General features: G+C 37.4%; 1 protein-coding gene across 2 annotated transcripts in view; it reads left to right on the forward strand.

Moving 5' to 3' along the window:
* Window positions 1-15,834, forward strand: part of LOC117330961 (voltage-dependent calcium channel subunit alpha-2/delta-3-like) — a 179,604-nt gene that overhangs the window by 115,390 nt on the left and 48,380 nt on the right. For both annotated transcript variants that reach the window (XM_033889543.1, XM_033889545.1), the window contains exons 12-24: window positions 506-584; window positions 2,443-2,492; window positions 3,219-3,329; window positions 4,352-4,408; window positions 4,926-5,006; window positions 5,284-5,367; window positions 6,994-7,086; window positions 7,806-7,883; window positions 8,527-8,588; window positions 9,184-9,251; window positions 9,671-9,716; window positions 11,552-11,643; window positions 12,540-12,633. In XM_033889543.1, coding sequence (XP_033745434.1) covers window positions 506-584; window positions 2,443-2,492; window positions 3,219-3,329; window positions 4,352-4,408; window positions 4,926-5,006; window positions 5,284-5,367; window positions 6,994-7,086; window positions 7,806-7,883; window positions 8,527-8,588; window positions 9,184-9,251; window positions 9,671-9,716; window positions 11,552-11,643; window positions 12,540-12,633 — 995 coding nt within the window. The remainder of the gene's footprint in view (window positions 1-505; window positions 585-2,442; window positions 2,493-3,218; window positions 3,330-4,351; window positions 4,409-4,925; window positions 5,007-5,283; window positions 5,368-6,993; window positions 7,087-7,805; window positions 7,884-8,526; window positions 8,589-9,183; window positions 9,252-9,670; window positions 9,717-11,551; window positions 11,644-12,539; window positions 12,634-15,834) is intronic.

Consider the following 15,834-nt stretch of genomic DNA (forward strand, 5'->3'; position numbering starts at 1 on the left):
AGCTAGGTGAAATTAGAAGTGTGTTTATGTCACTACATATGTAATAGATGTGTGACTTTGATAAAAGGATAAAATTTAATTGTTAATAATGATCAAACAGCCTTTATGTATGCCTGCTTTGTTTACATATCTACACTTTATACTGTACAGACAAATTTTAAATATGGCCGTAGATTGACTTGCTCTCGGGTTCTTGATGCTTATAATCATGGTTGATTGGTGTAAGCTTTGTCTTATTGAGGGGCCCCAATAGCTCAGTCGGTTAAGGGCATGCCACGTAACCTCAGGTGAAGATCCGAGGTGTGTGGTTCGATACTTATCCTACCTGTGTCTATTTGTGCTTCTCGGGAAGCTGAGAAACGGGCCAGTCTGTACTCTCATCGTTGTAAACTGGGGCAAGAGACTTTACCCTAATTGATCTAGATGGCATGTGACGGACCTCCTATTTGTTGTTCAATGAGGTAGTCACCAACTACTACAAGGAGACCCTGCTTTGCCTTTACAGGTACGGATGTTCACCTTTCTGATTGGTCGAGAAGTGTCAGACAACAGGAATGCCAAATGGATGGCTTGTGCAAATAAAGGTATAATCTGTTTGCTTCTTCAGATTTTGGTTTCAAATATGTTAAAATATTTATAAAGCATCTTTTCAAAAACCAAGAGCCCCAGCATGTGGTGTTCTGATACTGAGCCATTGTCATGCTGGGATAAATTAGCGGCACCAGGTTTGCGTATTAAGACATGCTTTTAAAAGTCGCTGGGTTAAAATGTAATTGAATTCATCCTCAAATAAATTCTCCTGGACAAAAATTATAGGATTATTACATAAGATGTGTTATATACTCAAAAGAAGGGATATTAATTTGATCCTAATCAAAAGACCTATTCAGATCTATGAAGCCTAGCCTTTGAACAGCCTGTTTAGTTAGTGTTGCTGACCTCCATGACCGTTGGGTCAATATTTCAGCATTAATTCTGATGATGATTAGCATTCTGTGTATTGTCTCTGTCATTATCATTGCTGACCTCTTCAGCTGGGCAAATAATGTTTCCACAAAAATTACAACAATACACATTGTCATCTTTTTTGAAAGGGATTGAATGTTCAAATTTGTATGATTTTATTTTATGTTTATAGCTCCGTAGAAAAATTAATAAAAAAAATTATTACATCTGTACTAGGTCTTGTCCAAGGTTTAGCATGTTAGGAGCTTAAAACTTTTTGAGTTATCTCCCCTTGGCCATCTCGTGTTGAACTTACAGTCAGTGATAGTCGTCTTTTTGTTGCTCAATTGGGCATTTAATGTGTTTATAATAGTTCTACATTTAGAAACTAACGCCATGGAGTAAATGTTAATTGTCCCAGAAAGTTGAATGATGGACCGGTAAATTAATGTGTTTCTCGTCCGGAAAAGACATCTTATCAAACCTCCTTCACAATCAGTGAAGGAATTCTTAAATGAAAAAAGAAACCACACTTAGTAATGGAGGGGAGGGGGAGGGAGGGGAGGGGGAGGGGGGGGGGGGGGGGGCGATGGTATATAGCCACACTTTGTCTGTGATATATGCCAGAGTGCAAAGGTCAGAATCAGAGTCAGCAGCCCAAAATTCGTGACAATTAATTGAGATTAATCATGAATCCCTCAACGGATTTGATAAACTATTTTCACACACCATAGGTCCTAACAGGAAGTTCTGTGGCTGATTAGATCTTCATGATCATCAGTTAAGATTAAGGGTCAAAGGTCACACTTCACCTGACTTGGAAAAATGATTGCAGGAAGTCCTTCTCCTAAAGAGATAAAGAGATTTAGATCAAATTTTGGTCTGGATCCACAGCACAAATGGGTGATGGAGAATAAATGTGGTCCCTAATCGAATGTGAAAAGGTAGGAGGGTAACCTGCTCCGACCAGGTGGGATTCCTCCCACAGTAAAGTGGGTAGTGCTTTCAACTGGTCAACAAGAGTGATTTACAATTGTTTTGAAATAGATGAAGTTGACATTTTCACAATAACTTGTTGTGATCACTGCCAGATGCGTGTGGCCCACACTAGACTGTTATTACTGACAATTAAATTATTATGTATGATCTTTGAAACCATCGTAATCAAATATTACATTCGTAAATATTGCTATCAATTAGAGCGTTTTGCCAGATACAGGCCCTTTTGGCCTCTTGTTTGATATTTGAATAAGCAGGTTGACATTAAACAAATACTACAAATGTTATACTTATTTTAATTCTTTAATGTACATTGACTGTGACATGGCCCCAAATAGGTCATAGGTCAACTTTGACAGTCCAGATCAAGTACTAACATCACATGCTCATCGTGGAAATATGATTTTGTCCGAAATTTAGATCTGTTACCTGTAGCCAGTAGTATCAATGAGTATGTAGAAGATATATAATTACTGCATCGGTCCTCTCTATTGACAGGTTACTATTCCCATATATCAACTTTGGCTGATGTCTCTGAAAACGTACAGGTGAGTCAAATCAGAAAACGCACAGATGAGTCAAATCAATAAATGTACAGGTGAGTCAAATCAGAAAACATACAGATGAGTCAAATCAATAAATGTACAGGTGAGTCAAATCAGAAAACATACAGATGAGTCAAATCAATAAATGTACAGGTGAGTCAAATCAGAAAACATGCAGGTGAGTCAAATCAGAAAACATGCAGGTGAGTCAAATGACAGACAACATACAGGTGAGTCAAATCAGGAAACATACAGGTGAGTCAAATCAGAAAACATCCAGGTGAGTCAAATGACAGACAACATACAGGTGAGTCAAATCAGAAAACATCCAGGTGAGTCAAATGACAAACAACATACAGGTGAGTCAAATCAGGAAACATCCAGGTGAGTCAAATGACAGACAACATACAGGTGAGTCAAATCAGGAAACATACAGGTGCGTCAAATCAGAAAGCATGCCGGTGATCGAGAAAACAGAAAATGTAGATGTCAGATATTAAATGAGTTACTTTTTGTATACAATTTTTTTACTCTTTTATTATTCTGATGTCATAATATCAATGATAACCAGGTCTTTCCTGATTGATTACGTTCACCTGATTATATGTATTTACATGTTTACTGGAGATTACAGATGTTAAAATGTCCGTTGGAATCTCTAATGTACGAGAGTGTTTAAATCAAGGTATGAACACATCATTTTAATAACTAACTATAATCTACTTGCAGCATTACCTAAAGGTACTGAGTCGCCCTATGGTGATACAGAGGAAGAGGAACGCCATCTGGACGCCGCTGTATGCTGATTATTCTACAGAAGTCTCCCCCGATCTTTCTGATGTACGTAAAACATTCGACATCTGTTCCAAAAATAGATGAACATACGGGAATGGCTATGTCATATGGAATTTATCAAACAAGTTAAATAATTTGATCAACCATGAGACTTTATTCGAATTTGTCATATCAAATTATTGAACAAGTTTGATTACTTCCATTTTCCATGAGTGTAAGATTCTGTTTATCAAATATTTACTCATATTTGCTCTCCAATTAATTTCTCTATAACAGGGATTTTTTACTTGGATGTTGTGTGTTCCTCTATCATGTGACGTCCTGTGTTAATCTTCATGTCATATATTATTCCCGATACAATAGTATTATAAGTCCCCTAACGGTCAAACTGGGGGTGGAGACTATATGTTTCCTCCCCTCCGTCTGTCCGTCCATTAGTTAGTCCGTCCATTAGTTAGTCCGTCCATTCACTCAGTGAGTTTTCCACACTTTTCTCAGCTACGCTTCAAGTTATGTTGGTAAAAGCTGGTATGTACCTTCAGTATGAGTAGCTTCAGGTCAAGTTCAAGTTTCAGGGTTTTTGGGTCAAGGTCAAGGTCACTTGCTATTTTTAGCGGTGGCTGCTAGGGTATTAATTGTATTGCTTTAGCAATTTACTCTCAGAATGCTTGTACTCTTGTGACGACTTACTTATATTTACGACATATATTAATGGTAAAACAGATTATGTGATGATTTAAATGATTTTATATGTTGGTTAAGTTATCTGTCATGTACATATTGTAAATCATCTCTCTCCCTGATTATAACTGAATCCCATAACCAGGTTAATCTGTCAAAGGTTGCAGTCAATGCTTAAATGACATTCACAATCAAAAAAGTTACAGAATTAAGATTTAAAAAAAAAAATTTGTATTGAAGACAACTAGGCCAGGTAACTAACTTTTCCTATTGGCGCATAGATTTTATGGCTTGGTATAGCCAAATAGACCACCTGGTAAAAATATCCACTTTGAGCTCTGATTACTGTAACACTTATCTAGACTTAGTAACTTTGACAATTACAGGGCCTAAAGTTTCTGACCTCCTATGCACTACCTGTGTTTGACATGAAGGACAAATCTGTGAGTATCATTCCTGCTTACTACACCATTTTATATTGCTCTTGAAATAATGCTTTTTCAGGGCAATAAATTCAAAATTGTGGAAATATCTCTAAATGAATGTTTACTCAAAGTATGCTGTTGCTTTTTTGGAATTTTTATTCAGAGTTCACCAATTAGAAGTGTTTGAGGGATGTCTTTCTCCTCATATTCAAAATATGCTGTGGATTTCTTCAATAAAAATGAGGGGAAAATGTATCAAAGTTGATTCAATTTTAAGAAAATTATACAAATGGAGAAAGATAAAGAAAATTTCATTATTAACAGTGATATCTAATATTCATAATGAAACTATTTTTGTAACATTTCAGTTTAGAGTTTGTTTTTAATCCATCAGTCCATCTGTAGACACAAATTTGGCTCAATATAGGTCAATTTTGATGAGAGTTGCTGAACATTGAAGTGGTTTGATATAGCTTCAATTTGACATATACACAGTGTGACTATATTAATAAAGAAAATTTGAAATCTTCACCAGAAAACAGAAGGGAACCTGCTGGGAGTTGTAGGGACTGATGTCCCTGTAGATCAAATTAAAGCTCGTATCCCTTACAACAAGGTGAGTTCATGTCTGTAGACTCCCATACATTTATGCAAAATATCATTACCAATGTGTGCCAGTTCTTCAAGAGTAGAATTTGATTATCACAACAATTTAAAATCTCTCGTATTGAATAGCAATTAATAAAGCAATTCAACAAAATTCTTGCAGGATTATTGGTTACAGAAATGTATACTAGATCATAGAAATAGACATTTTAACTGTTTGATATATACAAAATGCTCTGTGAATCTGATGATGTAAACACAATACAATATGAATTGTTTTGTTGCAGCTCGGTCCCAATGGTTATGCCTTCGTTGTCACCTCTCAGGGATACGTCTTATTCCATCCAAACCTCCGCCCATTCTATTTCAAGGTAAGACTTTCAAATATTGGCCATCACATCCTTCAGCATCAAGTAAGTACAGGCTAAGGGGGATAACTCCAATTTATGTTTGGAATGTAGATGTGTTTTGTAATTAATTTAAGTCATATAGTCTTCATATGTTTTATTATCCCCCTACTGCTGAAACCAGGGGTACTAAAGGTTGGCACCGAGTACATAATGCCAAAATTTGTCAGAGCTCTAGCAGCTTCATCCCTTGAGGGATTTTGATCAAACTTCACACAATGATAAAGGATAATGATATATCTTGGACAAGTTTGAGTTTCAGGAATTTAGGTCAAGGTCAAGGTTGCTATTTTTAGAAGGTCTGGTATGAGACATTCATAATGATTGGTAAAATTGTATTGCTGATTTAGCATCCGTTTGCTAAAACACATACCATCACTTCCGTTACCCTAATGTGTCAATACCAGCTATATCTGAGGACAGTGCCATACTGTACATGTATGTCGTGCAGAGTAACAAATCTTCTTATCATCTACAATCAGATCTGTTGAAATTGTGTAAATATGATACTAATGGTAAAACGGTTCTGACATGTGATTATACAGAGATATCTCAGATCACATATGCTGTTATCATCATAACCATCAAGCTTAATTTACACCTGATGATATTGTTAGTTTTCATGATTCATATAAGTTAATGTGAGTTTCCAGCCACTTTTTGTGTCGCCTGCAAAAAACAGGTGCCATACAGGTATATCATGTCGGCACTGGCATTGTCTGCACAGAGGTTTCTGTGTAATAACTCAAGTTCCCTTGGGCCAATCAAACTCAAACTTCATGCAGATCTTCCTTATCATAAGTGCTCGCTTAGGATTGCTTTTCAGGAGTCAAGGTCAAGGTCACTGTTACTAAAAATAGAAAAATTCTTTCCACGCTATAATTCAAGTTCCCTTGAGATGATCGATCAAACTCAAACTTCATGCAAATCTTCCTTACCAAAAGTACTTACTAGGGATTGTTTTTCAGGTCCAAAGGTCAAAAGTCAAGGTCACTGTTACTAAAAATAGAAAAAGACATTTCTGTGCTATAATTCAAGTTTCCTTGGGGTAATCAAACTCAAACTTCTTGCAAATCTTCCTCACCAAATGTACTTGCAAGGGATTGCATTTTAGGTCCAAATGTCAAAGGTCAAGATCTGTTACTAAAAATAGAAAATTTGTTTCCTTGTGATTAAGGAAGTTCCTTTGGGCCCATCAAACTCAATTTTCATGCTGTTTCTCCTTACCACAAGTGCATTGCATGGAATTATTTTTTTACTAGTCCGATCGAGGGTAAAGGTCACTGTTACTATAAATAGAAAATCTGTTTCCATGCAATAACTCCAGATCTCTTGGGCTGATCAAGTTTAGACTTCTTGAGGTGTTCGTTTACCAAATTTTTCTGTTCTGTATAATGCTGAATTTTAAGCACACTTGAGTGATGCTGGTCTTGCTTACTTTTAACATTATTTCTTGAAGTAAATAAATATTTCTTTTTCTTCGTAATCACCCGACTTGCTACACAGGTGACACATTCACCTCCATGGAACTCTTGTTTTGACTAAGCTGTCCTATTCCAAATCTATTTACCTCTCAATGTCTGTTTGTAGAGACTGTCTCGAGAGCCTGGACTGAAGGCCAACTTCAGCAGCGTAGATATCACAGAGGTCGAATATGTATCCAACAATGCAGAGTTACAAATGGTAAGTTAAACAATAATATTACCTTATTTATCCTCAATAAACCCCCCTCTCCTAGTGTATCCAACAATGCAGAGCTATAGATGGTAAGTTAAATGGTAATCAAACATTACCGTATTTATCCTCAAATAAACCCCCCTCTCCTAGTGTATCCAACAATGCAGAGCTATAGATGGTAAGTTAAACGATAATCAAATATTACCGTATTTATCCTCAATAAACCTCCCTCTCCTAGTGTATCCAACAATGCAGAGCTATAGATGGTAAGTTAAACGGTAATCAAACATTACCGTATTTATCCTCAAATAAACCCCCCTCTCCTAGTGTCGAAAATCAGTATTAAAGTTTAGGACGGGCTTACTTATGAACCATTTTAAGTTACTATTTTAGATTTTGTGAAAATAAAAAAGGGCATTTTTTCTTAGCATATGGGCTTATTTATTGATAATAAGGGTATGTTTCAGACATTTTTTAATAATTTTCAACATTTAAAGGCAGTCATTTTCACCTTATATGATAACTGTATGAATGACTGACAAATCCGAAGTGTAAGCTTTAATACTGACTTTTAATGAAACATTGAAAATGACTTCAGTGATTATTTTTGTTATGGAAATTTTAACGGAAAGGTAACGCTGCATGGTTAATGAAATCATAATTGCTTCTGAATATAATTGATATATGTTATATTGAATATAATTAATTTTACCTGTTCGTTTCAGCTGAGATTGGAAATTTTAAAAGCCTCAGGTTACGCAAATTACAGCATAAAAAATGTTGTCGTGCCTTATGATGGAAGAGTAAGTACAAGCTTGAAATTGACATTGTTTTTCCAAATGCACAACCTTGACCTATTTTCAAGGCCACAGGTGTCAATGACTGAGAGGCCATGGGTATTTGTTATGTGGCGATCGACAATGCATGATGTAGTTCATGATTTGGTATGTGTGTCACTAATTTTGTATTTACAGGGACATGCTATGTTTAAATTTATAAAATGTATAGATAGCTATATACAGACATTGGTTTTGCCTGCATTCATTATTAACTCAACTTACATTTATTTGTGTCTTTGTATATTGATGAAGGTCAATTTGTTATAAATCTGTAAAAGTAGTGGGTCTGTGTAGCTTATACATAGTGTGGAATGTATACGGTCTCTGTCACTCAGCTGACGGAGCAGGCTTCTTTGGCTCTGGAGGTAGAGCCATATGGCTTATCACGCCAGAGACCCCGGTTCGATTCCTGTCAGGGCACTCAACAGGAATGTGTTTTTCCCTGTTCTCTCACATATCAGACCATTTGTATTTATCACAAATATAAGATCTTTGTTTTCACATGATATATATAAAATACATACAATAATTTAACTATATATGTATCCTGTATATCCAAAAAGTTTCTCTTTCTTAATTATCATTTGTTTCCTTTGTCCGATTTCAGAAGCGTGTTTCGGTAGTTGACTTCACCTATCATATATACCCCATTGGAGAAACAGGCTTTAAGTAAGTATAGTTTATTACCTATTTAACTGCAAATAAGCATAAGAAATAAGCAAGTCTCCTAGGAATAAGGGGGTGCTAGTAGATAAGCCCCAAAAATAAGCAAGTCTCTCATGAATATGTGGGTGCTTGTAGATAAGCCCCAAAAATAAGCAAGTCTCTCATGAATATGTGGGTGCTTGTAAATAAGCCCCAGAAATAAGCAAGTCTCTCATGAATATGTTGGTGCTTTTAAATAAGCCCCAGAAATAAGCAAGTCTCTCATGAATATGTTGGTGCTTTTAAATAAGCCCCAGAAATAAGCAAGTCTTCCAGGAATAGAGGTGATGCTTGTAAATATTCAATATTCTTAGCTCACCACCTTATCATCATGTTGTGTTGTTTGGCTTTTTTCAAGCAACATTTTAGTTTTACGTTTTGTACCTCTTATTATATCAATAATCATGCAATCATTTTGATACAAGAATGTTCATCATTTTGATCGAGGTTGGGGGTCTAATTTTGTTTTCAAAATATTCACAAAATTTCTAAAAATTTTCGATTGTGAAAAAATTAATGTGATACGAATATTTGAATAAAATCTAACGAATTATTTCAGACTGGTGTTTGCTGTGCCTACAGATTATGGAACTACATTAGTTAATACTAAAGTGTCTTACGGATCAAGTAAGTTATGGTTGGGGTGACATTTCATCTGTAGTTTCCATGACAATTATATTGTTTTGTGATGTCAGGGTTTTCTAACAGTAGAATTTATTAGTTATAACTATTTAGAGTATTTCCCAGATCTTTGTCCAATTTCACATTTCAGTATCTATCGCTTAATGGTCTCTTTTTATTTTGCTTGTCCAATTCTGAGACAAGTTGGATAAACAAATGGTTATAATGAAAGCTCTCTCATTTCCATGGACTTTTCACAGGTGATCTTTAAATGTGCTTTTATTACTTGGAAAATACTGCATGGATCTTTGTTGAAATTCCTAAATATGTCACCCTTTTAGAACTTTGGGACTCATTTTTAAGACTGTTGATGTTTAATTATTTCCAATATAAAATTCAATCATGAATCCTTTGTTCTATTTCAGACCAATTGTCATATTTCATGGATAACAATACCAGATTTGCACCTTGGTAAAGTATTACAATTAAACATTTTCTGTCATCAAAGATCTTACTCTGGTACTGTTTTCATCCACAAATAGGCCCTGGTGTCTACAAATTTGCCCTGCCTACAAATAGACCCTGTCTATACCCACAAAAAAGGCCTTGCCTACAAATAGACTCTGGTGCATGTCCAAAAATTGGCCCACCCACAAATATGCCTTTCTTGCAAAAGGCCCTGGTGTCTACAAATAGACCCTGGTATCCTCAAATAGACCTTGGTGCCCACAAATAGACCCTGGTGCCCACAAACAGACCCTGGTGTCCACAAATAGACCCTGGTGTCTAAAAATAGACCCTGGTGTCCACAAACAGACCCTGGTGTCCACAAACAGACCCTGGTGTCTACAAACAGACCCTGGTGTCTACAAATAGACCCTGGTGTCCACAAATAGACCCTGGTGTCCACAAATAGACCCTGGTATCCTCAAATAGACCTTGGTGCCCACAAATAGACCCTGGTGCCCACAAATAGACCCTGGTGTCCACAAATAGACCCTGGTGTCCACAAACAGACCCTGGTGTCCACAAATAGACCCTGGTGTCCACAAATAGACCCTGGTATCCTCAAATAGACCTTGGTGTCCACAAATAGACCCTGGTGTCTACAAACAGACCCTGGTGTCCACAAATAGACCCTAGTGTCCACAAACAGACCCTGGTGTCCACAAATAGACTCTGGTGTCCACAAACAGACCCTGGTGTCCACAAATAGACCTTGGTGCCCACAAATAGACCCTGGTGTCTACAAATAGACCCTGGTGTCCACAAACAGACCCTGGTGTCCACAAATAGACCTTGGTGCCCACAAATAGACCCTGGTGTCCACAAACAGACCCTGGTGTCCACAAATAGACCCTGGTGTCTACAAATAGACCCTGGTATCCTCAAATAGACCTTGGTGCCCACAAATAGACCCTGGTGCCCACAAACAGACCCTGGTGTCCACAAATAGACCCTGGTGTCTACAAATAGACCCTGGTATCCTCAAATAGACCTTGGTGTCCACAAATAGACCCTGGTGCCCACAAACAGACCCTGGTGTCCACAAATAGACCCTGGTGCCCACAAATAGACCCTGGTGTCCACAAACAGACCCTGGTGTCCACAAATAGACCCTGGTGCCCACAAATAGACCCCGGTGCCCACAAATAGACCCCGGTGCCCACAAATAGATCCTGGTGCCCACAAACAGACCCTGGTGTCCACAAATAGACCCCAGTGCCCACAAATAGACCCTGGTGCCCACAAATAGACCCTGGTGTCCACAAAAAGGCCCTGGTGTCAACAAATAGACCCCGGTGCCCACAAATAGACCCCGGTGCCCACAAATAGACCCTGGTGCCCACAAACAGACCCTGGTGCCCACAAATAGACCTTGTCCACAAATAAGACCCCTTCATTTTTGCGAAATCATCTTTTTAGCCCACCATCATCAGATCAGCCATTTTTGGTTTTGACAATTGAAGATTGTTATCTCTATTTCTCAGAAAGTACTGAAGGGATCTTTCTCAAATTTCATATGTAAGTTTCCCTTGGTCCCTTGTTGTGCATATTTCTTTGTGGGACTGATCGGAAAACAACATGGCTGACAGGTGGCCATCTTGGATTTTGACAATTGAAGTTTGTTATCGCTATTTCTCCCTGATTAAGTACAAATGTTTTTTTTGTTTGTTTATTTGTGTAGATATATTCTGTTTTAATTATAAACATTTTTGAGACGGATTGTAATAAGAGAAGGGATTTCAACCATCCTTCATATATCCTCTGATCTACACTTACAATTTGTATGATTAACATTTCAGGAGATTCTGTAGAAACGATGATATACTTTTGGCGAAGGGTGATGAAAGGAAACGATCACTGTACAACCTTTTTTATATTGAAGGCGGAAGGTGTAAGTATCTGATCATTTCTCCAGGTGTTAATTAGTAAAATGTCAAGGTGTTAATTAGTAAAATGTCAAGGTGTTAATTAGTAAAATGTCCAGGTGTTAATTAGTAAAATTTCCAGGTGTTAATTAGTAAAATGTCAAGGTGTTAATTAGTAAAATGTCAAGGTGTTAATTAGTAAAATTTCCAGGTGTTAATTAGTAAAATGTCAAGGTGTTAATTAGTAAAATTTCCAGGTGTTAATTAGTAAAATGTCAAGGTGTTAATTAGTAAAATGTCCAGATGTTAATTAGTAAACTGTTAATTAGTAAACTGTCTAGGTGTTAATTAGTAAAATGTCCAGGTGTTAATTAGTAAACTGTCTAGGTGTTAATTAGTAAAATGTCCAGGTGTTAATTAGTAAAATGTCTAGGTGTTAATTAGTAAAATGTCAACGTGTTAATTAGTAAGATTTCAAGGTGTTAATTAGTAAAATTTTCAGATGTTGATTAGTAAAATGTCAAGGTGTTAATTAGTAAAATGTCCAGGTGTTCAAAACATTTCTCTTGAACCTTGTATATTTTTATGTTGGTTTAAAACATACCATGCAATATGAATCCTTTATTTTGTATAAGGGGCAAAGTTACATTGTTTTTTTAAATGGTTGCTCTGGAACCACAAATATAAGTACAAAACATATTATTGTATTTTAATTATTGTTTTATTATAACCAGGAAAGTTTTGAAAGCTTCAAACCAGGAAAGAAAGTTACATGCGAACGTTTCATGTCATATAACATGAAAATGATTCCGACAGAGAATGAATGTTTAATGTAGATCATAAAACAGATCTATGTTGTCTTTATAGTCCATCAGATTGTTTTGTTCCGTTGTACAGACATATTCTCCAATTCTACTTACAGGCGAGAACAACAAAATGGCCAAATTTGATGTCATCAGTTTGCACGATGTTGTTGAACTTTGGAAGTCTGTGTCAACCTACGAGAATACAAAAAGGTATTTGGCCAATAGAAAAACAGATATAGCACATAGCTAGACAAATCATATACCTACCTCTGCTAACTGTATACGGAGATATCTTTTCTTCTGTCTATCTGTCCGTCTGTCCGTTCATCGGTCCATCTCTCATTTGTATCTACTGACAGATGAACATGGCAGAAAAAAAAAACATGTTTTCTTCGGACATACCTTATATAGATTTAGATATCAATGTGGTTATAGTTTGAGGTCAGGGCTACTGAAACAAGAATTTCACCAAAATTTCACAGCATGTTTTTTTTAAATAACCCTTCAATGGCTTATTCCAGCTATATGATTTCATTCAATACGTATTCGTTCTATGTGGTGAACATTATATTTGAATTTAAAGACGGATTCTTAACTACCGACATCAAAATGATAATTTGACAAAGTTACAAACATACTATACAGTTCCATATTTCTTTCACTCGACCTGACTCTAAATTACGATCGAAGCATATTATTGATGCATGATGCAACAGCCAAAATGCCAAGCAAGGGGGGCACAAATATGTGATGGAGCCTGCTCACTTTTTTATACACCTTGACACTCACAGTAACATTTGTTTCACTTACAATGACATTTACTATTTCATGCCTAAAAATGATACATGTGTTTCTGCTAACATATGCCTGAAAGAAATTGGGTAGGTCAAGGTCGGTTAATATCTTTGAAGTTTTTTTTATACATGTGGACAGGGAGTCTTGACTGCAGTAGTCAAACCTTGAAAAGGTAAAATAAAAAAAATTAAAAAAAAATAAATAAAAAAAAAATAAAAAAATAAATAAATAAAAATATTGCTCAAATAGTGTCAGCTGAAACACAGGTATTTCTTTAGGCTTTCTTGTCGTATACCTCACAGAATGTGTTTCTTTGTCTGGTTAAAACATACTTAGTTTATAGCGTCATACAATTATTTTACAGACCTTTCCAAAAGCATATATTTAAACATTCATTATACAGTGGACCCGCGATAATCCGGACGCCGATAGTCCGGAAAACTCACAGTCCGGACGGAAATGCACGGGAACGGATTTCCGTAACGTATATATTTAATTTGTACTCACCAGTTCGGAAATTCGGATTCCGATTCCGGAAGCCCATTTTGGGAACGGAACGTACTTTTCATTAGTAAATTTCCCTCAATAATCCGGACGATTTTTTCACCACGAGGAGAAAAAAATGTCGGGGCTAGTCACCCGTGTCGACAGCTGTACAGACTATCGCTTGACACTGTGCGTAGTCATAGCGACCGCTGCCAGGTCATAGCCCCGGGTGTTTACCTGTGTTACAATGTGTAGCTTTTGTTTTTATAACGGTACATTGCTTTTTCTCTACAACCTAAATGTTACAGAATTTATGCACAAACATACAGTACGTGATACGATAATTAATCAATCTCAAATACATGTATGATCGGTAATTAACATCATTAACACTTGTATTGGGTAAACACGGATATCGGCTTTGTAACACCGTTACGTGAAACGACGACTCATTGAAAGATGCATGTTATTAATTACATACACATTTACGTATTAAGCAGTGATCACAAGAACTGGGTTGATTACACACAAATTAGTCAATAGTCGTCTGATACTTAACTAAGTGTCACATTGTTAAGTGAATACGGGTTTAATAATTATCGGACATCTTGGGTAGTTCTCGCTGGTGTCGCGTACTTTTAAATAGATAGCTTGGGGTTTCTGGTACGTAAAAATCATAAAAAAAACATGGACTGACGGTAAGTTGTAAAATCCGGGTATTTTATTTAAGGTATTTAACGTTTGTAATTTCTACTTGTTTGTGAACCTCCGGGACGTGACACATGTGTGCTGTTTGTAGGTCACATATGCCCGCTATAAATAAAACAACTTTCACTTTACATGTTCTTTTAAAAACATAGTTTATTTCTTACTTTCTACAAAACAAAACAAGAATCATATCAGAAACATAAGTATATTTATCGTTAAAAAGACTGACAATTAGACGTGTTTATGAAACGTCCCGGATTGTATATAATCAAGGGAGATAACTCTTACACAACAATTTTTTTGACCTGGTACACGAAATTCGGCAGTCCGGAAAACTCGTAATCCGGACGGTTTGGACTGGGAACGAAGGTGTTCGGATTATCGAGGGTCCACTGTATAGGGGCCGCGGTGGCCGATGGGTTAAGATGCCCCGACACTTTATCTCTAGCTCTCCACCTCTTGGTCTCCAGTTCCAAACCCACGTGGGGCAGTTGCCAGGTACTGACCGTAGGCCGGTAGTTTTTCTCTGGGTACTCCAGTTTTCCGCCACCTCCAAAACCTGGCATTTCCTTATATGACCCTGGCTGTTGGTGTCTCCTTGACACCTGTCCTTATATGACCTTGGCTGTTGGTGTCTCCGTTATAACCCTCCGTATATGACCCTGGGTGTTGTGATGTCTCCTTGACACCCATCCTCATATGACCCTGACTGTTGGTGTCTCCTTGACACCCGTCCTCATATGACCCTGACTGTTAGTGTCTCCTTGACACCCGTCCTCATATGACCCTGACTGTTGGTGTCTCCTTGACAACCGTCCTGATATGACCCTGACTGTTGGTGTCTCCTTGACACCTGTCCTCATATGACCCTGACTGTTTGTGTCTCCGTGACAACCCTCCTTATATGACCTTGGCTATTTGTGTCTCCTTGACAACCCTCCTCATATGACCTTGGCTATTAGTGTCTCCTTGACAACCCTCCACATATGACCTTGGCTGTTGGTGTGTCCTTGACAATTCTATTCACATGACTTGGCTGTTGGTGTCTCCTTGACAACCCTCCGCATATGACCTTGGCTGTTGGTATCTCCTTGACAACCCTCTGCATATGACCTTGGCTGTTTCTGTCTCCTTGGCAACCCTCCTCATATAACCTTGGCTATTTGTGTCTCCTTGACAACCCTTCACATAAGACCTTGACTGTTGGTGTCTCCTTGACAACCTTCATCATATGACCTTGGCTGTTGGTGTCTCCTTGACAACCCTCATCATATGACCTTGGCTGTTGGTGTCTCCTTGACAACCCTCCTCATATGACCTTGACCGTGGTGCCTCCTTGACAACCCTCCTCATATGACCTTGACTGTTGGTGCCTCCCTGACAACCCTTCACATATGACCTTGACTGTTGGTGCCTCCCTGA

Source organism: Pecten maximus, chromosome 7 (assembly GCF_902652985.1).
Source record: "Pecten maximus chromosome 7, xPecMax1.1, whole genome shotgun sequence".
Lineage (NCBI taxonomy): Eukaryota > Metazoa > Mollusca > Bivalvia > Pectinida > Pectinidae > Pecten > Pecten maximus.